The 27,684-nt window shown below is 40.7% G+C and overlaps 1 protein-coding gene across 2 annotated transcripts in view; it reads right to left on the bottom strand.

Moving 5' to 3' along the window:
- bmp2k (BMP2 inducible kinase) overlaps nt 1-27,538 on the bottom strand; it is a 73,873-nt gene extending 46,335 nt beyond the window's left edge. For both annotated transcript variants that reach the window (XM_034118446.1, XM_034118447.1), the window contains exons 1-2: nt 26,521-27,538; nt 338-456 (exon numbers count right to left, since the gene is read on the bottom strand). In XM_034118446.1, the coding sequence (XP_033974337.1) occupies nt 338-456; nt 26,521-26,665 (264 nt within the window). In that variant the 5' untranslated portion in view covers nt 26,666-27,538. The remainder of the gene's footprint in view (nt 1-337; nt 457-26,520) is intronic.
- Nucleotides 27,539-27,684: the final 146 nt, after the last annotated feature.

The following is a 27,684-nucleotide window of genomic DNA, read 5'->3' as shown; positions in this document are numbered from 1 at the left end:
AAAGGATATGCAGCTAAAACCAAGAATTACTTTGACACTGCGAAAGAACAGAGAAATACAACTGTGTGGAAATCATTCAAATTATGAGCTTATTACATCATGTTCAACTCCAAAAAACACAGAAGCAAGCTTCTCTTTCAGTAAAGGTTTCAAATCAGACATAACCACACCACAGCGGCACAATTACACATAGGTTTTTATAGGGTTCATTTAAAATGTCCTCTACCATGATTAAAAGTTGTGCAATGAACATTTATAAAAAATTAATCTCTTGCAATAAAGACAGGCAGATAACATCTTTAACTTCTACAACCAAACAACGCAATGCTGCTCTCACCATGATAGTGATCTCTCTCTTGTACACATTTAGGTCCGGGACGTTGTTGACGTACATCCTTTTGAGTGCACAGCGGACACCACTGTGCGTGCGAGCCAGAAACACCACCGAAAAGCCTCCTGGGAAAACACAAGATGATGAGTTAGCATTACATTACCGTACTCAAATACTTTTCACACATGAAATGTGCTTTATTATAGTGTGGTGGTTTTCAGGAATACTACGAGGGGAAAAAGTTCTTATTGACCATGTTAGGCAATGCTCAAACATGACTTGATTCTCCACAAATGAAAAACAAGACCTATACAAACACCAAGAGATTTTAAGGTTACACATACAGTGCCCCAAAACACGTAATTTCTCACACCGATATTCCAATTTCTTGTGGCTGTGGAACATACAGGACTACAATACATGCAAGATTTTACAAGAATTACATTTAACTAGGTGGGTGTATTTCTGGTAGGAAGTGGAGTATCTATTGTTGACAGGGACAGGGTGTTTAGCTGCGATGCCAGTAACTGCTGTCACTGTCCCGTGTGTCTCTCTGGGTGAATGGACTCTAGCACTGCGATGGGACAGTCCCTAGTCTCATTAGGAGGGGATCACTGAGTCACTGAGTGGTAGGCATCAAAGTCCACCGACTGAGGAGGAGGGAGAAAGGATCCACAATGGTGTGCTTGTTGCCTAACAAGTTACCTTAGGTCAGCTGAAAAACAGAAATGATTTAGGAATTGGGATCAAGTGGAGGGAAGCTGAAGGGACCAGTGGACACAAAGGCCCTCATTGAAGAGTGCATCATAGGGCCGCACCATATTGGAAAAAAGTGACATCTTAATATCGAGATATGAAGAAATATGAGATATTACCCTTAATTTTGGATGCAAAATGTAATTTATTGAAATGCATCTATCTGGTGCACTTTTGGAGCTAACTTATGAGTCTGGATGAACAATAGCGTGCTCGAGTTGCCAATTCAATCATAATTGGTTGTCCATTATAAATATGAATGGTTCTGATACAGCAAATGAAGTCACACCCACAAAGCATGTTAAACATGACGCGTGACAGGAGACCCCTCCCTCTCCCATATGGAGATAGTAGAGAGCATTAAGTCTACGCCCACGGGAAGAGTCAAGGTCTAGGCAAGGTTGGCTCATGGATGAAATGTAACAAAACTGAAGTATTTTAAACTGTTGTGGGTCCTACTGGACTGCAAAATAACCCATGGGAAACATTGGATTAGTCATGTTTTAGGATTAGTTTGCATTGGAACAAATAATCCATGCAGGTTTAACCTGGGTGTCTCCCATGGATGTATAAAGAGAACTGGATACAGTGTTGGAGGCCGTTCATTCCTAGTTGCTCAGTGGTGCATATAGCCAAAATGGCCCGACTCTCGAGAGCAAAAGTACTTAAATGGGCCCAAAGAGCGTGCTCACTAGCCTTTTACTTAAGCCCCGCCTCTAGTTTGATTCATCACAGCCAATATTGGCCCAGTCAAATGAATGGTGAGGGAAACTATTTCAGGATTTGGCTTTTAGCGCATTTTACAACTTTTAGACCCTAATTATTTGATGAAGGGCTATAAAGTGTTCGTGCTGGTTAGTTTATTTGGTTCAAAACTAATTATTCTCTGAATTACAAACGTTTCTTTTACAATGCAGGTCAATAGGGAAAAATAATGTTTCGGGCCAATGAGATTTGATGAACTTTGATAAGTTTAAATGAGAAACTATGAACTACTTACAAAGAAACAGTACAGGGACAGGTCAAATCCGTACTGTGTCCGATTTGGCCTCGTTTAAAAAATGTCTAAGGATTTCAGTGTTTCCCCTAGGTTTACTGCTTTGGGGGGGTGCTGCCTGAGCGGGGGGTGGCATTGGGATATATATTTTTTAAATCCTCTGGAGCAGAGAGAGGAGCTGTGGATTATTGTTATTGATTAATGCATCAGTGTTTCTTAGGGTCAAAAACACTAAACTCACAACTTAAAATGAAAGCGTTTAGTTTATTTAATAAAAGAGCACATGTTCAATGTGAAAAGTGACAGTAGATAGGCTATAGATTAGTTGCAATTTGGTGTTATATATATATATATATATATATATACAGTGGCAATGTCTCAAGATTTAGCAAAAATACACCTTTATTGAGTATTTATGTTACTGTATGTAACATAAATACTACAAATCCACATAACAAACAATGAAAAATGAAAAAGGGTCGCCACTTATTATTATTTTAATTAAAAAAAAAAAGAAAAATTAAAAAAAAAATTAAAGAATTCTTTTTTTTTGGGGTACCTGGCTGGCGCCCCCTAGCAGCGGCGCGCATATTTCAGCAGCGGCGCTGCGCCGCCACTATTTATATATAGGGGAAACACTGAACATGCATGGAAAAGATACAAAAGAACAGCTAACCTTTGAATGTATTCACAAAGTGTTGCCATAATGCACATTACAGAACACGACAAAGTATTTGAGATGTGTCATGGAGAAGATAAACTTATTTTTAATAAATCTATTAATCCATACTGACCCCTCACATTTCTTTTTTTCGGTGTGCAGGAGAATAAATGCAATAATTTAATACATGGGGTACAACCACTATTAATTGCATCCCTTGGAGTGGACAAGAATAGTATTTTGTTTCAGTAAATTGCTGCTGTCTCCCAGTCTGGTTAAGACAGGTTAGCAATCCACTAATATCCTGTCAGTGTGGATTGGCTGACAGAAAATCTATGCGCTGCTCACTTATCGTAGTGAGGATTCCCAGTTAAACAGAAAACATGCATGCAGTAAATTGTTGACATTCCCTCCTGTGATGTTCTGTCTTGGGTACGTCTCAAGAAACTAACCATTTATTGATCCTGGCAGCTGGAGTTGTGTCTCTGGAGGGCAGGTGGCTTTTAGACAATTAAGAGAAGATCGAGGCCAACCCAAGCCATCCGCCCAAACGCTTCATGTCTGCCTGCTGGCCTGCTCTGCGATTGACTGAGGCCATATTCTCTGGGATCAGATTCTCACTAAATCACCACCCTTGGGGCTTTTTGTTGCCTCCCATGACTATGCCAGACACGGAAGTGGTACACTATTCAGTGTATTATTCCCCCGAGTGGCTCTGGATTGAGTGATTTATTTTAGAAGAGCTTTGTACCTAGCATACCAACTCCCTGGACGAATAAGGATCCGCTAAACAAAACAAAAAGGTTCCTTACTGTACAGGAGACTGTCCTCAACCCATTGGAAAAACAAAAGCTGTTAGTAACTAACCGGAAGCAGGGATACTGATGTAACCCCAGAGCCGCTTCTCGAATGGCGACAGAAATAACAAGCCCAACATCAATGACATAAACAAACTATACAAAAAAATAAAAATCAGGAACTGATCTCAAAGATCAGTAACCTTTCGCCAGTGCCATTGGAACTCAACCCCAATAGTCACGGGGCTGTTTCTTATTTAAGCTGTCAATCTGTCAAATGTTTACCATATTTCGTGAATCATCTGCCTTTTAAATCGATCTTCATATAGCCAACCCACAATGATTAAAAAAAATGTACACATTAGTTTTGTTTTAAGATGTCTTTTACCTTTAAACTGAATCCCAAACATTACAGAATACTAATCACAACTAGAGAATGCAATTCCTGAAGAAATTGCTAGTGGAAATGCTTTATGCTGAAAAGCTGACGCTAAACTGCTATGCTAAAATGTAATGTGTAAGAAGAAAGTGAAGAATTTAGATGAAATTATACATGAACACTGGGGGCTTGAATGTGTGATGAGAGAAGAAAAGAAAGTAAAAAGGCTTGGAAAAGCAGCAGAATATTTGAACTGCAAACTTTTGAACTAACTTGATGGTGAATGATCTGTCGCCATGCCAACGGCATTTGATGACATCCCATAATATGCTTAGATGCGTTGATGGCTGCATCGTTACCAAACCTGTGAAGTTTTGGGCCATTTGGAGCATTTTCACTGAAGTTATGAGAAAACCGTGTTTCATGGCGAGCATTGTGTTGCCATGGCAACGGCATTTGAAGAAATCTCAAAACTGTCCCGTAGATGTCTTCATGGCTGGACTGTTAGCACACATGTGAAGTTTGAGCACTTTTTGAACATTTTCATAGGAGTTATAGCGACATTGTCTTTTATGGCGAGGGATGCGTTTCCATGGAAACGGCATATGATGAAACCCCATAATTGACGTAGAGCTGTTGAGGGCTAGACCGGTGATATACAAGCGAAGTTTGGGGGACGATCGTTGGAAGATTGAAAATGTGATTATTAGGATTATTTGTAGGTCATTGAAAAGTAGAATCATTTAGAAAGATGTGAACATTGAAGTTTCTATTTTAGAAAAGCTGACACTGTAGTGCATCGCTGGTTTTAAAAAGTGATTTATAAGAGTCATGTTTAAAGATGTGCAATACTTAAAACGTTTATAAAGATCCTCTGAGTGTGTGTCATTAGTTAGCTGATAAAATGTTAGGGATAAATACCTTGACATATTGACTACAAGAGCTTGAATCAAACAAGCAACCTTGTATTTGAAAGATTAACTGACATAGCAACAGTCGCACGTGGTATAAGTGGTGTGGCAGAGTACTTTAAAGGGTTCATGAATAGAGGGGACTTGAATGTGAAATAAGAACAAGAAAATAAAAGTCTAAATGCATGAAAAAGCAGCAGAATATTTGAACTGAAAACTTTAGAACTAAAAGCATACGTCACCAATAATGTCTAAAATATGTGGAACATGTTGAAGTCAGTATGAAGTCTCCATCAGACGGAAAAGAATAGGCTGAGACAGTCTGTTAAACTCGAGTGACCACGTCATTAGTCTGCTGCTCTAATTATGTCAATTGGAGTTATGACATCATCGTGTTCCATGACACAGGTGTTTATATTTGAGCTAACGACGTGTCCAGAGATCAAAGGTTTCCATGGTGATTAGTGAGAGGAAAGCATTTTCATTGTTCTGAATGAGAGATAAACCTGTTACATGTGAACGTTTTGTTGAAGAACCGTAACAGATATCGGTGAAATTTCAAAGCGTGAAGCATGTCAAGGAACTTGAGCATCTGAAGTGTACTTTTTGTGTACTTTCGGGTTAATAATGTGGCCTTTTTGGCAGTTTAACTAAAGGTGTGCGGCTGCTGTGGTGGGGAAAGGTGAGGCTGAATTTACAATGGAGTTTAATGGAGACATGTTCTAAGTTTTTGTCACTTCATGCCCTCAAGAGGCATTTTGTTTAATTATTTTTGCTTGATTTTTTTTTATCTTTGAAGCTACGAGATGTTTTCCTACGTTTGTCATGAAAAATTATGTCTCAGGAATGTAGGGTTTGGGAATTATGGCAGGTTTAAAAGAAAATATGAAAGCAAAATTAAATCTGTCCTCCACTCTAGCTGTGACATCACGCACTCTAAAATCTGAAGAAGGCCTCTTTACTAGGGATGTCCCGATCACCTTTTTTTGCTCCCGATCCGATTCCGATCATTTGACTTTGACAATCTGCCGATACCGATTTTTCCCAATCCGATCTTTATGCAATGCATTAAGAGAAAAAAAAGGTAACAGATAACGGCTGGTCATCCAACGCGATGAATACAGCTATCTTGGCTGTTATTTTTTTGGCCTTTTCACTGTTCTGGGGCAGTTTCTCTTTCCTTTTAAAAGTCTCTGAAAGTGTCGGTTGTTTCAGTGCCGTTACCTGAGTGGCCGCTGTGTACTCGTCGTGTTGTTGTTGGCGTTTGTATTGGATTGGCCATGTTGAACGTAGCTCTGTTCTTTCCACCACGCGGAACCTCCGCCTTGCAAACATTGCATCTGGCTGTTACACTGCCTTCGCTTTCAATTTTATAATACTTCCAAACTCCTGACATTTTCTCTGTCCCGACTCCCGAGGCACCAGCTGAACGTAGCCTCTTGTTAGCTTACTGCTACTATTAGACACTGCGCCCTGCCCACTCTGTTGCCAGATTTGAGAGAAATAAGCAACCAGGTCTATGAAAACAAGCCCAAAAGAAGCAACACATACATGATGTTGTGTAATTTTAAACCAAAACTAAGGCCTCAGGATGACTTAAAGACGTGAACATGGTCATTTTTGTTTTGTAACATTAAATAAAATAAAAATATTTTATATAAAAAAATAAAAAATAAAAATAAATAAATCCCGATCCCCGATTTTTTTCTCCCGATTCCGATCTTTTGAAAATCACGTGATCGGCTCCGATCCCCGATCACGTGATCGGATCGGGACATCTCTACTCTTTACCAAGGTCTGAACAATGTTTAATATCTGTAAAAGTAAGAATCAGATTTTAAAATTGTGTTACACGAATAATGTCAGAAAGATGTGTAACATTTTAAAGTTGGAATGAGGTTTCTGAGTGAAAGTATGAAGGAGCAGTTAGCAGTTGAAGAAGGAGCAGTTCGCAGTTGAAGTTGCATGAAGATTGTTGAAGTCTGAAGAGTTCTCCATTGACTTCCATGTTAAAAATGGGATGTATTATGGGATGTATCTCTGGAATTATGAAAGTTACGAATGATAAAAGTAATAGCCATTGATTCCCGACCAAGCTGAACGTTTTGATGTTTGAACAGAGTTTCTGCGATGTTCAATGTGGAAGAAGAAGCAGCGCAAAATAACCCGGCGGAATAATAAAGAATTTTGTGCGTAGCATAACAGATAGTTGGAATGCTGTGTCAGCATTCCCACTAAATAACATATTTTGCCAAGAAATGTATACTTTTATTCTGTTAGAATGAACGTCCACCAACTTTTAAACTTTTCATTGATCAGATGACACATTTTTTACCTCTGGAGAAAATGACATTGGAAAACTATAATCGTGGACATATTTTTCAAGCTCTTTGGTTGCCATTGTTTTCTCACTTGGAAAATATATCTGAGATATGACCAGTGATGGTATGGTGCATTATGTGGCTATTAGTCCTGACGGCCGGAAATACTAGTTGTGGTGTTGTCATGGTCTACATTGTCGCTGTATTGTATAATTATTTGTTTGTTTTACTTTGATGTTTTTATTTTTATTTTACTTTATGTTTCTTTTCATGGCTCTGTTTAAGTTATCTTGATTTTGCCTATATGGGCATGTGCGGGTGGAGGGAGGGAGTGGGGAGTGTAGCGAGTGTACTGTGATATTACAATGTAAATGAAATGCCATTGATTATTGTACACTATAATGAAATAAAAAGACTTATAAAAAATAAAATAAAAGATGTCTTTGCAAATTAGAAAGATTATTAGCTCCAAGTTCAAGTTACACAGAATGATAACAGAGCCCAGCAATGTTCAGAGGTGTAACTGAACCCTTTCAGAGTATTGAAACACTGCTGATGGGCATGTCTATCTCATGGTGCTCGGGGCCCATTAGTCACATCTCACAGTTATTGAACCTCCCTCTCGCTCGTCTGTGGAGAGGAGATGGAAGCACTTCACCCTGAGGACATGGTCAGTGACAGTTGGAATGAAAACCCTGAATCAATCCGGCCAAGAAGAAAGAAAGGGGGGGTGCTGACATTACAGCCTGGTACTGAACGAGTGCTGTAATTACTAGAGAGTTTTCCCCGGCCCTGCATCAAGCGCTAGGGACCCTGACATCACTGCAAAGCCTGACTAACTAGGACAGTCACAGGCAGCCCACATGACAGCCTGTAGAAGAGGCTTGAAAGAGGATCTCAACAGCCTTTGCGAAACAGATCATCGGCGTGCCTTGTGATACAGGCGTGGATAAAAAGATCTTCAAAAGTGGCCAAGGAGTGTCTCAACAAGAGGGGATTATAGGGTTTACCCACATGCAGCGAACAGAGATGATACGTTTATAGTTTCTGCTCAGGCACAAGGCGCAGATGTTGAAGCATGATGTCATCTGTGATAACAGAGCACTCTGACCAACAGTCTCTGTGTTCACAGCCCTCTTCCTCTGCCTTTTTCAATAGTTTCAACCCACAGCTTTATACTTAAGTAAGCGCGACGTCTTAGCTTGTTAAAAAGGCTACAAACTAAGTATGTAGTTCAATTTATAGTGCTTCCTTCAGCTGCAGAGCTGCTTTTAAGAGAGGAGAATGCCATTTATTTTAGAGTAGGCTTAGGTATTTCCTCCAGGAGGCCCCTATCCCCTAACATGAACCAATACTTCCTACTACAAGTTTCGACAGCTGTAAAGCTCGAGCATAAGAGCAACTAACTTTAAACAACCTTAAGTAGCCTCTGGTTCTAAACTACAAATTGTGTGATGGATGACTCACTTTCATTGTGCTTGCAATAAAGTGTTTAAGTGGCTATTTGAACACTTGCATGTTTTTGCCACTTGAAATAATAAAAAAGTGTTGAAAAGTTAGAGTTTTACTTTAAAGAGCTCTTTTTTCCTTTAACCTGAAAATGTCCCTTTTTGACTTGTTCGTCAATTGCTCCTTAGGTGAGTGTTATTTCATAAGAATTAGACTTGGAAAGGGATTCCCTTAATAAACTCAGTGAAAAACTAGGTGAACACAAACCAAAAGTAGTTGTCTGCCGAGTTTATATCAAAAGTGTCATCCAAAATAACGAACTCATTAGGCGCTTTCACACCGGAGTACTTTTCCCAGGAATAGTTCCGATAGTTCCTGGGATTTTGCGTTCACACAAAAAAGATCTGGAACTAGAACCTTTTTTTGCCGAACATTTTCACCCCTTTTCAGTCCATGCTAGAGAGCAGGGACTTTCCTGCGGAAAAAAAGGTTCCAATTTCTGATTGGCTGGGCGAATTGTAAACCACGCCCCATAAAACTCTGAAAAGTTTTGTAAAGTTGCCATTTTATTTGCTGGCATTAGCATTATTAGCATTAGCATTAGCCCCGCGCACCAACGGAGAGAGACTAACTTATGGCAACACAAAAGAAAACATGGGAGCGGTGGAGATGAGGAGGTGTAGGCGTTCTGGCGATTTACTCGGAAGCCAGTCCCCAACTCCGGGAACTTCCGGCCGGGGACTTCGGATGGCAGTATACGCCGTGAAGTTGTTTGCGGCCTGCCAGTAAACCCAAAGCAGAAGAAGAAGAAGTGACGTCAGCGGCTCCCTCAGGGACTTATTCCGGTGTGAACGCGATTTACTAGATAGTTCCAGGAAATAAAGGTTCCGGGGAACTAAGTTCCGGGAACTATTCCTGGGAAAAGTACTTGGTGTGAAAGCGCCTATTGCTTTAAAAAATATATATACATATATAGTAGATATATCATTATACATTGCTTAATTTGTCATGTTGACTAAAGGAGGTGCCAGTTTTACACACTAAACAATACAAAAATGGTATGGTCAGATTTCCATGCTGTGCCAGCTGCTCTTGCTAATAACCAATCATGACTTTTTATCCCCAGCTAACTAGCAAGTCCTTTGAGATTTGACATTATACAGACTAATGCAAGAGAGACTTTTGTTCTCTGGCTGGTTAATGTAGTGATCAAACATGATATTTGGTAACTGTGAAAATTGAGTTCCAACAAGCCTGCAGAGACAAGAAGAGGAAGGCACCCTGGAACTAATAACCTCAAATATAAGAGCAAAACATGTATGTTTCTTACCAGAAATCCATGACAGATATTCTGAACTGAGATTTGTTATCTTCTTTAGACACTGACAGACATCAAGCCTATGTTACCCATTTTAGGCGAATGATGACCTGTTAAAAACATTGCTTAAGATGTTTCTCTTGAGTCCTCAAAGGTTACACTGTAGCAATGTTTACAAAAGCATCAATACCATAGGTTTTCATCCTGAAAATAGACATGCACTTGCTTTTAGCAAGCAGTTGAGAAATTCTGCACTCTGTGAAGTTTTTCCTGACAGAACATCACACCACCATGTCATCTTTTCTGAACCTTTCAAGGTCAAAATCCTGATTTGGTTTTTGGGAAGATAAAAAGACAAATTCAGATTTCTCAAGTTTTTTTGTTTAAAGATAAACAAATAAAACATTGAACGCTGAAAAAAGTGTCTCATCAAGTGTCCTCTTCCAGACATGTCAAATATGCGTGGCCATAGCAAGGAGATAACCAAGGTTGTTTCAGGTCAGATATTTTTAAACTTGTAGAGGTGAGTGTGGAAGTCTGCCAAAACACAGAGGAGATGGTGGGATGCTGGGCCAAAATGGATGAACAGTGCATTCAGAGAGGGTGGTTGAAAACCACATGTGGAAATCTGACGTTTCAAACATCTGGGAGTGTGACTCGGTCATAAGCATCACATTTCAATGTGACAAGTTTTAGAAGAAACACACTATTATTAGGAATAAGGAATAATTAAAAAGTGCAAACCTAGAAAAAGAAGGGTTCATAAAATAACAGCATCTTAAGACATTTGGTGGTATAGTTGTAATAATCTCTATTAAAACAAATCAAAAAAATATTTAAAATAGAATCTCTGTCTCGCTTCATCAGACTTACAAGAACATCTGCTCTGTATTCAGCACCGCACTGCTCTTCCTTACAATGGAGAGGTCACTTTCAGCTGGCAAGCGCCTTGTAAATCTGCTGAGCACCATTGCAGAGCATGACAACATTGCTTAACCAGCCTCTGCCAAAATATTTCATTCCTGTGATGAAGTACTGTCCATAACATGTAAATCTGTTTTTCTTGACTAACGCTTTTTGCAAGAGAGTTTCACACGGTTTCAGAAAGGACAATAATTACAATTCAGCATAATTTACAAAAAATATGTTCTGTAGATTAATTCATACCACACCTACTTTGCCAATAAATTGCAGTGGCAAAGAATAATCAAGGTTACAAAACTGACCAGACAGTAAACCAGGGTTTTGTCTAAACCGGGTAACAGGGGCGCTGCACCCTATTACTTTCAGTGTGCGCCCTCATACCAAAATGCCTATTTTCCCCATAAAATGAAGTGATTCCAGAAAACAATATTCCTGTTCGACAAAAACAGTATAATCACTCCATAAATATGAAAATCATGTCAAAAAGACTGTCAGACGGCATAGTCAGCTTTGTTTTTACGAAGCGCAGACGTCGCGTTGTTTACGTCCATGGCGCCATCTTGTATATGGGCATCATGTCTCGCGAGAATTTATACATCATCCTATATTTTTCTAGAAAAGCCCATGGTAAACTACAGCTTAAATACTCATGGTCTGTTTATGCATTTAAATGTTGACCTGCTGAGCCTGCTACAAAATAGCTCGTAGGGGGAACAAACATTTTTTTAGGGCTCATCTTTTGTGACTAATAATTATCCCATGCATGTTAAATGGAAATCAAGCCACAGGTTTTAGAAGAGCCCCATTATGCATTTTGGGTTATATAGGTTTTTGTGCATGTAAATGGTCTGCAAAGGCTAAAATCCCAAAGTTCCCTCCAGAAGGAGTCTCTCTCCCACACACTCCCCGCCCCTGCCTAAAACACCAATTGGACTCCCGTAACATAGTGACATCACTATCTAACACTCGCACTATTAGCTAGCGCTCCAACCCATAATACGTGATAGGCTAAGGGGAGGGAAATCTCTAAGCGGTTGACACATCACAACAGAGCTGGCCATCTAACCAATCAGAGCAGACTGGGCTCTGGTTTCAGTATGAGAAAAATAAAGACCTTTTTGAACATTAAAGCATGGAAACATGTCACAGTAGAGGCACAAATCCTGCCTGATGATAAATCTGCCCATAACATGCCTCACTTCTAGAATGCACAGAAACTCCTGCCTGGCAAGCGAGAACTGCAAACACCACTGCAGTCACTTTGACGTATGAGTCACAAAACTGTCAACATGGAGTACAGCTCCTCCGTGGCCTTTGTGTATAGCACCAAAACCTTCAATCAATCTAATTTCTACCCTGTCTCGGGTGAATAACTACAAGCATTTTAAAGGCAAGTGTGTGATGAAGTCTTTCAGCAGAGCATGTCCATTAAAGGTAATAAGAGGAGGTTGCAGCGATGAGGCATTTTATTTTTTCATTGGGGATTAGTGAGCTGGAAGATGCTGGCAGTCAACTCATACATTTATCCTCAACAGTGGTTACAACTGAAGCAACAGACACAAGGGGCTGTGCTTTGGACGTTCTATGTTGAAATTGGGAAAGAGACAAAGATGCTGCTGAATGAAAATTATATAAAGCTGAAAATATTACAACAGGGTCTGTTATGAGGCCAAGTAGGTCCAAGTGCAACACAGTCCTGTTGCACAAAGGGCATACACTAAATGTCTAATGTGGTTTAAAATAAACAGCATAATGGTAAAAAAAAAAAAAAAAAGGTCAACGGGATCAAGGTGCAACTTTGAAAATGTAATGGGAAAAATGCTGGAAATAAGGCAAAACCAGTGTCGATCGTTCTTATCCTCTGTGTGAAAAGTGTCCTGTGTCATCACAGTAACATGAAAAGCATTGGGAATGAGTTAGTATAATGACAGACATTCAAGCTAAATTAATGCCTGAGTGGTCAAGTTTCAGTGAGGGTCAGGCTATAAAACCTAAAAAAAATGTACTTAATGTTTTTCAGGTCAGATAAACAATGAGGTCTTTAGTGGCTGTAAAGGTAAATAAATAGTGAAGTATACCAATCGTCCATCATTTACGAACCTTCAGGTAAACAAAGAAGCAATGCAATTGTCTGCTTGGGCCACTGTGTGTTCTGTGTGCTAGTTTCTCAGGTCTACATAGAGCTTTAGGTAACATTAAACAGCTTCTCTTGTGATCCTGTAAAACAAAGCTCCTACCACCTTGATAGAAACTCAGAGCTAGAGTGACATGAGACAAGTTTTCCCTTCTTAAAATTTGACCTACGATAGATGGGTGTCTTTAGGTTTTTTTCCATAACAAATAAGACAAACAACAAGATGTACAGAAGAACACTTCAGTTTCCATATTCCATTCTGCAGACAGGAGCTGCCGGAATCCCCTTGAAGACATTGGTACTCGCCTACTGTGCTGTGAAGGGATCCGGTCCTTCCTACATCCAGGACATGGTTAAACCATACGCACCAGCACGTGGACTTCACTCCGCAATCGGCCAATCGGCTCGCTTCTCTTTCACTGTGAGGGGAACGCAGATCATTTACGTATCTTCCGTCGCAAACTGAAAACCCACCTGTTTCGCCTGAACCTTGGCCATTAGAGCCGCCACAAAAAAAGGAAAATGTAGCACTTAAGAGAGTTTAGCCTATTTCAAATGAATGCACCAACAATTACAACGCAGTGTTTCCCACAGATCTGAAATATACTTGGGGGGGTGGTGGTAGCGGGGAGGGGGTGTTGACGTGCAACAACATTAACTTTTCTGTTGGTCGCTTGTTAGCAGACCCTTCACGCCATGGCAGAGCGAACAGGTAGAGGCAGGACCCATAGTGATAGCCCTATAGTTTAAATCTACTACCCACAAATAAACATATGGTCATTGGTTACTATTTAAAAAAAATGGTAAATGTATTTAGGAACCTATCCATGTGATTTTAAGTGGGGGCCAACCTCAAATCCTCTAGGGGGGTCCGGGGGCATGCTCCCCCGGTAAGATTTTATTTTTAATTTTGGAGTTAAATGCATCAATCTGGTGCATTTTGAGGGGAAAATAAAGAGACTAGAACTATGGAACTTAGACTAAGTTAACTATCTAAACACTCAGAGACTCCTTTACCTCACCTGAGCTAAGGTTATCCAGAGCTTGAATGACACACAGAGACCAATCAAGGGCTTTGATTTATGATCTGTATGACAGTGGCCATGTCGGCAGGCCACATCATGTAGACAGCCAGTCACCCTGTTTGAGGCCAGTCACCCCGTTTGAGGCAGACCACTCAACAGGCCAGGCCATCGGGAAACCCCCAGGTTCTCCCGATGGCCAGTCCGGGACTGGGTACAGGAGGCGTAGAGCAAGGGATCATTGTCCACAAGTTAATCGATCGCAGATGGCGTTGTGGTCGCGGACGGAAAAAAGAAAGAAAACAAAATATTAAAAAAAAAACTAAATGGGTCGCGAAATATACTTGGGCGGCCGTTAAAATGCCTGGGCGGCCCGCCCAAGTAAAGTCTATGTGTGGGAAACCCTGCAACGGTTTGGTTTATTTTAGGTAAATCTATGTGTATTTGTTCTTGTTGTTCCGAGTTTGTATCTATGAGGTATTGATTGATTTTAAGTCACTTTTGGTAAAAGCGTCAGCTCAATGAAACGTAATGTGAGCTAATAGTGACTGCTCAAACGAGGAAACGTGTTGAGTTGTACACAAATCATGACATCTTATTTTCTCGAGGCGTGACTAATATTTGGAAGTTTTAGAATTCATTATCAAACAACATATCTTCTGGTTATAACTAGGGATGTGTATCGTTTAAAATGTATTGATTCCAATTCCGGTTCTGCTTATCGATTCCGGTTCTTATCGATTCCCCGTTTCGATTCCAAAATTGTAAAAGAAAGAGGTCAAACGTTTAGATAACAAAAATATCTTTATTCTTTTAAGCTTTAACTGACATTTTTAAAATATACATGCAATACAAATGTATTGCACTATAGCTGTGCTTTATTTGAACTGAGCTATGCCTGTGGCAAGCTATTAACAGGCATTACACTGTGCCTTGTCTTTTTCTTTTTTAGTGTAGTGGAGCCTCACTTTAGAGCGTTTACCGCGATCCATCTTTGGTGTTATGAAGTGACTGAGCTCGTGAACTGTCTACGGGAGGGCGGGGGGAGCCTCACTGCGGGGCAACTGTGGACCTCTGTCGCCTGTCAGCGCAACTTACATGATGCCGTTTAAAAAAATTAAGGGCAGTGCCGGCCGTCAGCGTACCGAGCCGGCCGTCAACGGCCGTCAGCGTACCGAGCCGGCCGTCAACGGCCGTCAGCGTACCGAGCCGGCCGTCAGCGTACCGAGCCGGCCGTCAACGGCCGTCAGCGTACCGAGCCGGCCGTCAGCGTACCGAGCCGGCCGTCAACGGCCCGCTGACGACCGGCCGTTCTGTGATTCTCCAGAACACACAGATGGCCAGTCCGCCCTTACCCTGTATTCCACCGGGTCACCGCGGCGCAGACGGACCCTCTACCGCGTTTAGGAACAGTTAAGCAGAACCGAAATTGTGTATTTTGTATGGGTACCTGGCATTTTCTTATCGGTTCTCATCTGGAACCGAGTTTCGGTTCCCAACCCTAGTTATAACATATACTAATTACCAAACTAAATACCAAAAACATTTGTATTCTCTGACAAACATCTGAACCAAATACTTGTAGACGATCTGTAAACAAATTCATAAATGTCCTCATTAAACAGTAAGTATAACCAATACCTTTTATTTTATAAAAACACATTTAAATATGGTACTCCAGTGCATGGATGAATTAGATCAAACTCATACTGCATTAATTGAATTGAATTCTAATACATTTTTTTGTCAATTATGGAGTGTTGGTAAATCAGAAATGTATCAATACATTGATTAAGACACAAAGCCTTCACTGGAAGTGCACTTAAGTAAATGTTCCGGACCTTTACATCAATGTCCTTCTGTTTAGCATACACAATGTGACCCGAGGTCACTCCCACTTTTGGCTTGACACCCTCCTCAGATTGCGTGATGATGAATTGGGAGAAAATAATTCAGCAGTTTCACAAAAGAGGGGGAGGGATGGCAACGCAGAGAGGGGGATACAGAAGGCTTCAATGAGCAAGCACAAAGGCAACGATACCCATCATGGGACCAAGCGCTGCGTTGTACCAGCATTCTTTCTAGGATGCTAGCATAAGACAACAAAGGGGCACAATGTGCCTATTCATCACCAGTACAGTATGCTAATAATGTAGATAGGATGCATTCTCACCCTCCTCCCATGGCAGAGATGGAGGATCAAATAGGCCATTAAAAAAAAAAAACACTCTGATCACTCTGCCCTGCACAGCAGTGAGTGATGCCAGTGACAAGGAAAACAATTAGACCTGCACTTGTTTCAATCATATTGCAATGTTTATTGTGCAACTGCTGGCAAATCAAAACCATTTGGGGAAAGCAAAATATCTTTCTAACTTAGGGTCACTAATAGTAATACAACTACTTTCACCAGAACTGTAGCATGGTGATACTTGTGTGATAAGTGTGGTGATAAGTGTTTTACAAAGCTCAGTAATCCCAACACAATATAATTTAGCACGACTAAAAGTCTACAGCCATGTTAGAAGCTCTAAGGTTATCTTTGCTTTAAACTAGATGCTATGTCAGCATGATGACAATGCTTGTATGCTGATGCTAAGAAGCTATAAGGTTTACACTTTTCACCATCTTAAATTAGACAAGCTACTTAGTTAGAACAAATTACAAATTATGATAAGACACAAGATCCTTTAAGAATTCATAGGAAGCTTTGTTGTTCCAATTTATAGAAATAAAAAGGCGTTCTATTAACAGATATCCTTATCATCTGGGGACGAGGAATGTCTGCATCATTGATACGATACTTTACAACCATATTAATCAGCCGTATGCTACCTTCATTTCATCAAAAGGTGTCAGCCCCAAAAAGACAGCAGATAGCTCCAGTATATTTACTTAACATCTGCCTTTTGCTTTACCTTGTAATAATCTAAGACATTTGCAACAAAGATCGTAGCAAACATACATGTTTCAAGTGTACCACTCTTCCATTGGTACATCTTTATGAGTGCAAAGCCCTGTTTGGTCAAGGCATGACGTTTTGTACGGATAACAAGTGGCAAAGGACAAGGAAAAAAATAATGCGCACTGTGAACAAAGCAGCTGTTTGCATGGAAACTGTGTTTATCTTGGTTTGAGAGTCCCTGTGACCAAGGCTGAAAGCCGTACACTGCCCTCATCTCTTCATATTGTGACCTACAGTGCATCATAATAAACCCCAGTGTAAACACTTCAAGATTCGGCTGACATCAGGGCAAATTTGTGTGAAGCCAGCATATTCACAGAATTGGTTCTGTAACGGCTGTGTGTCACAAACCTAGGAAGTGAAAGCACTGAGTCAAGGTCTTTCTGTTAATTAGAAAGAGGCATTGATACTTTAACTAGAATTTACTTACACATGCAGACATGAACTGTTTGCCTTGTACCTGTAGAGAGAGACGGGTACAGAAGCTGTGTGACATGGTCGTGCTCTGGTGAATAAATAACAGTGACATAAGGGCTATTGTGCAAGTTTAGCTGACAACAAGACATGTTCCAGACTCAGTTATCTGTTAAATGCTTAGCGGCTGTTCAGCAAATAGCTTGATTAAATATTCCGACTGCAGGTGCAGAGCGATCAGTTTGACTGCTTCTTTGCCTCAGTGGCCTCAAGCATCCTAGTTAAAACCAATAGAGATGAATTCATCAGAAGAAAAAAACGGACTAAGCTTCATCTGAGTTAAAGAAATACATAAATATGTTACAGCAAGATGTACCTAATAAAATGGAAAATGTACGCAAGTAGGGTTGATGCTTGAGAACAGAAAAATACATATTTAATTGTTAGATATCTGGTGTGCTGAAAAAAAACCTTATATTTAAAAAATGTAAATTCCTCTGTCATAAAAACAACAGATTTTGTAGGCTTTCATAGTTTCAGTAAAGATATTGTTAGACAGAAACTGTCAGTAAATGTTAAAAATTACTTATCACTACATGCATGTGTTTTTGGCTATTAAAAAGTGTTTGTGGATTTGTAATATTTGTGTTACTGTATGTTCAATAAAGGTGTATTTTTGCTAAATCTTGAGACATTGCAGAGAGGGAGAGAGAGAGAGGGCGCACCGGTACCGGCGCTATTGTTATTAGAATCTGGTGCTAGCTGCGCTAACGGATATAAGAAGTAGATGTTTCTACAACCAGGGTGGAGGAGAGCTTAGTCTGTCAGACTGAGAGGCTCAGTGAGGTAAAGGACTTTCTGAGGGTTTAGATCAGGGGTACTCAAACTTTTTTATTAAAGGTCCACTTGTGAACTTTATACAAGGTCACTGGTCCGGATCAATGCCAGTAAAGTACCCCCCCACCCCCCGGAGCGGAGAAACGAAACTGAAATTAAGAAGCAGTTTCTTACGGCGCTCTATGCATGAGGGGGTTTCCCGACATGTCGTTGCAGTAAATTAAAGGGTGTTTCATGTTGTCGTTGCTGTGGACCTTCTTAAAGTGGACCTATCATGCTATATTTGAATAATATAGTGTAGGACCATACCTATATAAGGCATATTTATACTTTTTTTTTCTTCAAAATACCAAGCAGATCATGCATTTTAGCCATACCTCATTTCGCTCAATTTGAAAAATGTTAGCTCTGTTTTTGCAAGGGTTTATTCTGTGAGCAACAGCACCATCTAGAGGCCTGGCATATGTACTACAGCGTCTCCAGCGCTTTCGAACGGCAATGGCCGTGGCTGTCTCCTCCTGATTGGTGGAGTTGGCCCAATAGCCGTAGCGCCACCGTCAGGACAGTGTTCAAATCTGGATCAGTTTTTATCAGATCCGTTGCAGCCCCTTTTTTAGAGATTTGGGTATGGAGGAAAATAGAGAGGGTTGTGTTTTCTGACACTTGGTGAGTTCCCTGGAACACCGGGGACACATATTCATGTATAAAAGACGTACAAAAGTGCATTTTGCATGATAGGTCCCCTTTAATCTACCTTCTTTGGGGGCCCCCTTCTGGTCCAAGCACTTGCCTGCCTTGCCTGTCGGCAAACGGCGCCCCTGTATACACACACACACACATTCAATACATACATACAGTATGGTGGCTTGAACTAGTGGGAGAAATGGCACTGTTTGTCTGTAGTCAATGCCTTGAACCTCGGCAAAAAAGGCATTAGAAGCATTAGAAAGTCAAGGTAAACTTGCGGTCTGCAATGAGTGTCACGCTCGCACACACAAGTAAATATATATGCACGTTCATTCTCACAATGCGTCAGACACAAGACGCGCGTACACAATGATGTACATTCATTTATCAGAATCAGAATTTTAAAAAAAAGATTTTTTTTTTTTTTTTTTTTTTTTTTTTTAAATAATGGGACACAGGGTTCGGTCCGGATTGATTTGCAGTTCGGTCCGGATCCGGACCTTGGTCCGGAGTTTGAGAAGCCCTGGTTTAGATAGTTCATTTTAGTCTAAGTTATCTCAGTGGGTCTCAAACGTTTTGATCACAATTTATGTAAACACATATTTCCAAGGCACTCCTTTATAATTATTAGGATAAATAAAAACAGTTTTGAAATCATTCCAATGTATACTATAGGACAGTAAACCAAAAATATCGTTTAAAGTTGGAGAGATACAAAAATATGCATAAATAAATAAATGTTAACTAGGTAAAATAAGATATGAATGAACAACAAAAATAAAATAAGTTACATTTATTTGTTATTGGCTATGGTAGGTTATTGGTTATGTTCATATACTTATTTGATTATTAAAATGTAAACCGATCTTTTTCATATGGGTGTTTTAGAGTTGTACCCCCTAGATCAGGTCTCTAGTAATTGTGTGCTCAAAGTGCACCAGATTGAAGCATTTTACTTTAAAATGCTCAAAAAATCTTCCCGGGGGGGCACACCCCCGAACCCCCCTAGAGGATGTGACGTCCACCCCCCAATTCAAACATGTTCATACAATACTGAATACATTTGAAGCCATTTTGACATATATTACCTATGTCAATAAGTTTCTGTTTTTGTTTTTGTAGTGTATTTGTCTTTTGTAGAGATTTTTCATTTATTCTTTTTATATAAAATCTCGCCTAAAATCTCGCCTAGGGCGGGAAATTGGCTAGAACCGGCCCTGGTACTAGGCCTCAAGAGCCTTTCTTGTGCTGGCAGACACATAGAAACAAATTGGCGGGGCGCACTTCGCACGGGCACACACTAAAAAATTCCACACGCTCCGCGCTCACATTATGCTGGGCCCACGTGCCTTAGCACCGCTGCTATGACTCTATCCTAGGGGAAACACTGTACTATATCCCTTGGTTACTTGAACACGCTAAAATATTATTAACCAGTGTCTCCCCCCGCAAAATCCGCCTATGACCCTGTATCAAGATTGATGCAAAACAAGTGACATTTTACCTTTTTAAGAGAGATTTAGAAGAAGAAACCCACTTCTGGGGTCATTTGGGTGCATTTTCCATATCTCTGGCCCCCCTCTGTGAATTTTGATGATTGACACCTCTTTGGAACCGTTAGAGCCAATAGAATCGAGAGGGAAGTTCCGAAAATCCATCTAAACATTACCCATTGGTGAATGAGTGATGCGTAGTCAGAATGCCCAAAACCGGAATCTGGAATCTGGCTCTAATAGTGCTAATAACAGCTAATATGAAATCTCAGTTTTTGACAAAAATGTTATGATGGATTATCAGTAATCATTTCAAAGTGACACAGAGACATTGGATTAACCTTCAGCAGCGTTTATATGCGTTTTAATGCCATTGAACTAGGGCTGAACGATTAATCGATTTTAAATCGAAATCGCGACGTCACTTCTAAAAGAAATCTTGTGTGTCAGTCATCCACACCAATCAGAAGTGCTGTGCTCCACATGTACCAGCCATTGTTAACCAATCAGAAGTGGCCCATGATAGAAGGTGATTGACAGATTGATCCAATCACCTGCCAAGTATTTTTGAAATACTTTTCCAAATGGCTTCCAATGGAGCTTTCCTAGATGGTTTGGTGAAACAAACCATCTGAGTCAGGTTAGTAATGCTAACCATCACATGTTTTACATCTATTACAGGGTGAATCTTTAACTGAAGCTTGACTTTAAAGCAACCCAACGGAAGTTTCATGTAAGTTTAGTTCTTTCACTCGTAGCTCAGGCTGCGGGGGTGCAAGAGACGGGAGCACATTGATACGACCTTCCTAGCCGGAGATATGGCCGCATTTTACAATAAACTTCCGTTGGGTCGCTTAAAACCAAATATCGCAAATCGAATAATCGCAATTAGATTATTTCCCCAAATCGTGCAGCCCTATTCACCACTTCTATGTGGCATAAGGTGTTGACCCCTATCTCCCCCTCAACAATCCATGTCCCCTACCCCTCTATATTGAAATAAAATGGATCAAAAAGAGTTTAACATGATGTCCCAAACATTTATTTTTTTGTGCAACTATTAAACATTCCATCATTTTTCACACATTTCCTAAACTGCAAGCACTGACAAGGAATCCCAGATGATAAGTTAGCTTTGAGAAAAAGGGTGATATGCTCACAGATGCATCTGGTTTCTAAATGTCATTTCTTGGTTCCTCTTAGAGACAGCACGAGATGGAGCTTAAAAGAAACCACAGAGGCTAAAGGGAAGGGGATGGAAATTACTGTAGGCGCTTTCACACCGCAGTACTTTTCCCACAAAGGTTCATCAGAAGTTAGTTCATGAGAACTCTTTAGTTCTCATGAACTAAGTACAGATCGCGTTCACACCGGAATAAGTTCCTGGGGAAGGATTAGGCAAATGAAGCCGCTGACGTCACTTCTTCTTCTGCTTTGGGTTTACTGGCAGGCCGCAAACAACTTCACGGCGTATACTGCCACCCGAAGTCCCCGGCCGGAAGTCCCCGGAGTTGGGGACTGGCTTCAGTAGAAGCTGCTGGGACTCCCAACAGCTTCTACTGAAGCCTTCCGAGTAAATCGCCAGAACGCCGACACCTCCTCATCTCCACCGCTCCCATGTTTTATTTTGTGTTGCCATAAGTTAGTCTCTCTGCGTTTCTGCGCTGGGCTAATGCTAATGCGAGGGTTAATAAAATGGCGGCTTCACAAAACTTTTTGGGAGTTTTACGAGGCGTGGTTTGCATTCCGCCCAGCCAATCAGACATAGGAACCTTTTTCTCCCACGAAAGTCCCTGCTCTCTAGCAGGAACGGAAAAGGGGGTAAAAAGGTTCTCATGAACACATTTTAGTTCCGGCTCTTTTTGGTGCGAACGCGACATTTCGGAACTATATCGGAACTAAAGTGGGAAAAGTACTGCGGTGTGAACGCGCCTTGTGTTCCTACTCAATGTAGGAACTGTCCAGCGCTGGAAAAAATAGCTAACCACACAGTGTCAAGATAACTTCTGATAAAAGTACTTTTTTTAAAACATTAAGAGGAGATGGTGTTTGTTTTGAACAAAATTGGCTGATCTTTTAAACAAGTCTTTTACAAGGATATGTGCTTTTCCTTACACTTTCAATTCTATTATTAACTGTTCAGCTTGGACAGAAACAGACACCCAGCTCTTACCATGACACAGATTGACGAGCAAGGGTCACAATATGTTACCTTTGCGCTCCAAGTAGAAAAACCAGTCACAGCCACTTTACATGATTATATGATGACACATACTTCTGACTGCTTGCAGGAAGGGTTGTTTGTAGGGTTTTGTTTTTTTATGAGATCATGTGTATGATTGGACTCAACATCATGTTTAACCTGTTAAGCCCTGAGCCTGTTTTTCAGGTCTCAGGCTCGAAAATGACATTCCCAGAACAAATGACCATATCTTCCCTTCTAAAAGGGTTAAATTAATAATCTTTGTTCTCAAAGTAATGATAAACCTGTGAGTTGGATGTAGAAAAGTCAGAATCAATATAGATGTTTTTTATTTTAAAGAAAATTCAGATTTTACATAGTAAAAAACTGTAAATTATAGTGTCCGTCCAAAAATTATTTTTTACTTATAGTGAAAGCTACCCTTGGATGATGGTAAGGTAGACTAAAAGCTTTAGGAATCCAAAGTACAACATATAATAAGTACCCTGTATCAAGATTGATGCAAAACAAGTGACATTTGACCTTTTTAGAGAGATTTAGCAAAAAGAAACCACTTCTGGGGTCATTTGGGTGGATTTCCATATCTCTGGCTTCCCTTGCTTGATTTTGATGGTTGACACCTCTTTCTGACCGTTAGAGCCAATAGAATCGAAGGGGGAGTCCCCCACACACACTCATTGTTAAACAAAACGGTGGGGGCTTTGCGCATTTAATATTGCATCAGAGTGAACCTATCTCTAGCTTTGACATCTGGAAACGGAAAAGCAGTTTTAATGCTTATGGATTATCAGAAATCATTTCAAAGGGACACAGACACATTGGATTAACCTATGGATTAACTTCAGCAGCGTTTTTATTGTTTTAATGCCATTGAAGACCACTTTGGAGAGACTACAGAGCCAAGGTAAAAATGTTAGCATTTTTAGCTACTTGGCGTCACCTGTTTTGATGTCCGTTTTAGCTTATAACGTCGCCATTTCGTATAATTCAGTGATAATGTGGGTGTCCATCGATTCTGTGTCACCTCACGATGTGAAACGATGTCATGGATGTAGAGAAGAGATAAATAATAAGGTTTTGTGAGTGATTTTCGGTGCAGTAAGGTGTTAGCCTTTTTCGCTCGTTGCTAATTCAGAGGCTCAGTGTTAGCATTGTGGGTTTTCTTTTGAGAAAAAAAAATAAAAATGATCAGTTAGATGAGTTTCTTCCCGTTACATGGATATAAAACATTCATAGTTTTATTAAATGAACATGCCCTCAGACACTGTTTCCTGCAAGATGTTGCGGCAGTGCCCCGGTACCGGGGTCTCTCGGGCTTAACAGGTTAAAGTGTTAAGTGTTGCTTGAGAAGACAACAACAGTGGCTGACCGGTGTAAACGCATTACAACGGCCCAAGACATTTCTATTAGGTGAAACGTGCTGCATTTTTTTAAAGATTACTGTTGGCAGAGTTAGTCTGTTTCATAATTGTGTTTTGTCAGTATATCAGAAATGACTAGGTTAGCTATGTTAGCTTGCTAGCTTACACCATAACATCGTAAGAAATCATGCGTTCACATTTTTAAAACAAGACGATAAAACTACATTTTAGGTAAGTTTCCATTGACAGTTGGGAGACTTAATAATCCCTAATCATAAACAAGAAATCTGGTCCTGGGCTCACAGCTATGTGCATCACTTTTCTTTTGTTTTCCCGGATTCGTTTTGAGCTTCTTGCAGCGTTTTTATATTTGCAGCTTTTCGTTTATGCAGCGTAATTAGTAAACACTGCGAATGTTTTGTTTTCTAAATGTGATGTCAAGTTGGTGAAGATATTTCTTCATTAGCATGTGTTTCTGCACATTCCTTTTTTATATTTGCATTGTTTTTGAATGTGCAGCGCTTTTCTTCTATTGCAGGTGTTTTGGGCCGTTGTAGCAAGTTTGCACCTGTCAGCCACCATAGCCAATAGCTACAAAAGAATCTAAATTATGTAGTTAACTGTTATTTAATCATAGTGACTAAAACAATAAAACTATGGCTTCTGTTGCGCTAATAGCAGGTACACAAAAAGTATTTTATACTGTGATTTTGTGTTTCATTTGATATTCAAGTCGGGTGGTGGTAGCTAGGGATGCTCCGATCGCCGGAATCAGTATCGGCCGATACCGATCGGGTGGGTGGGGGCTATATGGGGATCTTCCATTTAAAGTGATGTTTAAAACTCAGTTAATGGGGCTCATTTTTATATTGCTTCAGTTTATAATCGTAACGGATCGAAAAGTTCAGATGAATTTTTCAATACATGATGCGCTTCCACAATCAACCAACATCATTATTACATTCAAATAAAGTACATTATTCAAGTTTACATTAACTTTGGATAATAACACGGGAGAAATGAGCGGAAGCGCTCTCTTTTCCTCTCTCCCTCTCTCTCTCCCTCCCCTGACAGCCTGTCAGTATCTCATGCAGCTCACTGATCCAGTAATGAGTCACCCGACAGTGAAGAATAAACATATGTATAACTAGTTTCGCTTGTTCCAGAGGTAGATAAAATAGCTAAGTATGTTAGGTCTAACTCTTATTGTGTGTTTTGCTCCGCTCACCGGTCCGTCACAGCGGGTGGAGCTGCAGGATTTCTGCTTCACACACGTTGCATACCGCTATTTTACTGTCTTTTTCGGACACCTTAAAATACTGCCAGACCGGTGAAGCCATTTTGGCGAGCTTGTTTTGCCGCGCACAGAGAAAAGTGTCATGTATTTTTTACGTCATGTGATCGGCTCTCCTGATCGGCCTTTATAGAGAGCACCGATCGATCGGCAGAGAGTGAATATCGGCCGATAACGATCGGCGGTCGATCGATCGGAGCATCCCTAGTGGTAGCTATTCACTTTTTAGGATGTGAGAAAATACACCCAAACTATTCCACGTCTATATCCTATAAATGAAAACAGTAGACAGAATTTGATCAATAAACTTCTTGATTTATAATTGTTTATGTGTAGCAAACCCTGAAGGGTCTAATTGGCTAGATAGGTTAGCTTATCAAAAGGATGTTTCTTATTATTACTCTGTGATAAATCATCACTACACCTTTTGTGAGGTGAAGAACATCTGCTGTATGGAACACCTTTGGTGAATTCCTTATTCCCTGACTGTGTTACTGTACATAGAGGAGATTCTTGTTTCAACATATTAGAACAAAAGGTTTTGTTGAGCCGTGAAGGACATTTATAATGTGTCCAAGAAGCCTGTTGACATCCTCAAGAGCTGTACTGGGTAGGTGCAGCAATTGCACAAGACATCGTTTACTTAATGTGTCTATCCAGCAAGCAATGTTGTAGCTTGTTTTAAAACGGTATGCAATTCAGTCAATTAATCAATGTAAACACAAAACTATCGTGTCTCTAAGTCACTGTTAAAAGAAACACGTGTTGGTTCATTTATACTGCTGCAAATACAAGTTTTCCTATTCCCTTTTAAATCCCCATTGGACAAAAGCAAACTGCAGCTGGATCTTGAGTATGAAGCAGCTGAAGCAGAATGAAAACTATAGCTGGATGAGTTACAAGCTGGAAGTATTAATTCCAGATATGGACCAAATCCCCGGTCCCTATGTAAATACCAATGTGTGCATACCCTGAAAGAGCCGCGCGACTTATGTCAAACAACCTGCATGTAGTTTCTTGATAAATTAGTGGATGTTTAGGGTGGAAACTGAGCTTTTACTGTGGAGAGCAAAGCAATTACAAGCCCATAAAAGTAACAAAGCTGGAAGAGCTGCTTCACTGATGTGTCTTGAGTTATAATACCAAACAGAAGAGGGCGGGTGTGTCCTGTCCCTGAAAATACCAGTGCTCAATGTAAAAAAACAACAGTTCCACATTACAGTGTGTTTCTGGACAGACACTGGAATGTTTATGTTCTGTACATACCTTCTGCAATAAGCTCGTCCACGGTGACCTGATACCGGCCGATTGCAAACACTTTGCCCAAGTAGCTGCTGAGTCCGGAGCCAGAGCTGGACGCCCCTCCGAGCCCGCCGCTCTCGGACTTTGGCATTCTGGAAAACTTCTTCATCCTTTCCTTTCTCCAAATGCAATCCCTGATTTGAGGGGTTGAGTAACCACACAGTCCAAATTATCTCAGTTGTGTCCGACGTCCCCTATCTACTTATCTGAAGTATTTTCTTTTCCTGCATGCTCCGCGTCTGGTTCTTTTGGAGGGACTACTGGCTGTCGGGTGATACGACATGAAAGTACAGTTATTATACAGGCGTCAGGGGTGGGATGATACTGCACAGTCAGTCTCCAGAAGCTCGTACCAGTGACCGCATACACACATAAATGGCCAAAAGCAAAACACTAATGTTCGTTGGCTAATGAGACATCACTGTAGATGGCTGCAGCCTTTGCTAGCATGCATGGACTCGGCGGTGTGCAGCCAGGAGGCTTCGCCAACAATGAGAAGAAGGCAGGGGAGAGGCACAACAATGCAGCTGCCACCGTGGTTGATAACACCACTTCTGGCGGAAAGGAATTCCTCCCTTAAATATATCCAGTCCTCCAAAAGTAGCGGCGCCGCCGTTAGCTCCACACCCCGCGACCCGTTCACTTCACTCGGGCGAAGCGGCTATGTAGCTTGTTATTAGCTGCTGTAGTTAGCTCGTTACTAGCTACGGTAGTTAGCGGCTAACGAGCTTCGCTAGAAGCCACAGTGGTTCCTCCAATAGCAAATCCGCTCGGAGTGCAGGTGGGCTAACAAAGTAGGCAGCCCGAACCTCACACAAGTAAGGGTCCGCGTCTCCCCAGAAGCCCTTCCGGCTAAGGCGTTTTCATTCAGGTCACCTGTGTCATCTCCACTAACTCACATTTGGGTCATTTTTGGTGAAGCTTCGTGAAAGCTAAAACTTCTCGTGACTCCTCAGCGGTAGGATACAACATTAGTGGGTGGTTTGTTATTTACCCAATGAGAGTGACAACCTAACCTGACGTGGCCCCGCCCCCTACCATTGTTATGATTGGTTTATGAGGAGAATGTATCGAAGCCAATTTATGCAAACAAGAGAGAGATGAACTTGTGGATGAATAAAATAATGA

Source organism: Trematomus bernacchii, unplaced genomic scaffold, assembly GCF_902827165.1.
Source record: "Trematomus bernacchii unplaced genomic scaffold, fTreBer1.1, whole genome shotgun sequence".
NCBI classification, from domain to species: Eukaryota; Metazoa; Chordata; class Actinopteri; order Perciformes; family Nototheniidae; genus Trematomus; species Trematomus bernacchii.
Note: the sequence above shows the minus strand (reverse complement) of the source record. Positions and strands in the feature narration are given on the sequence as shown.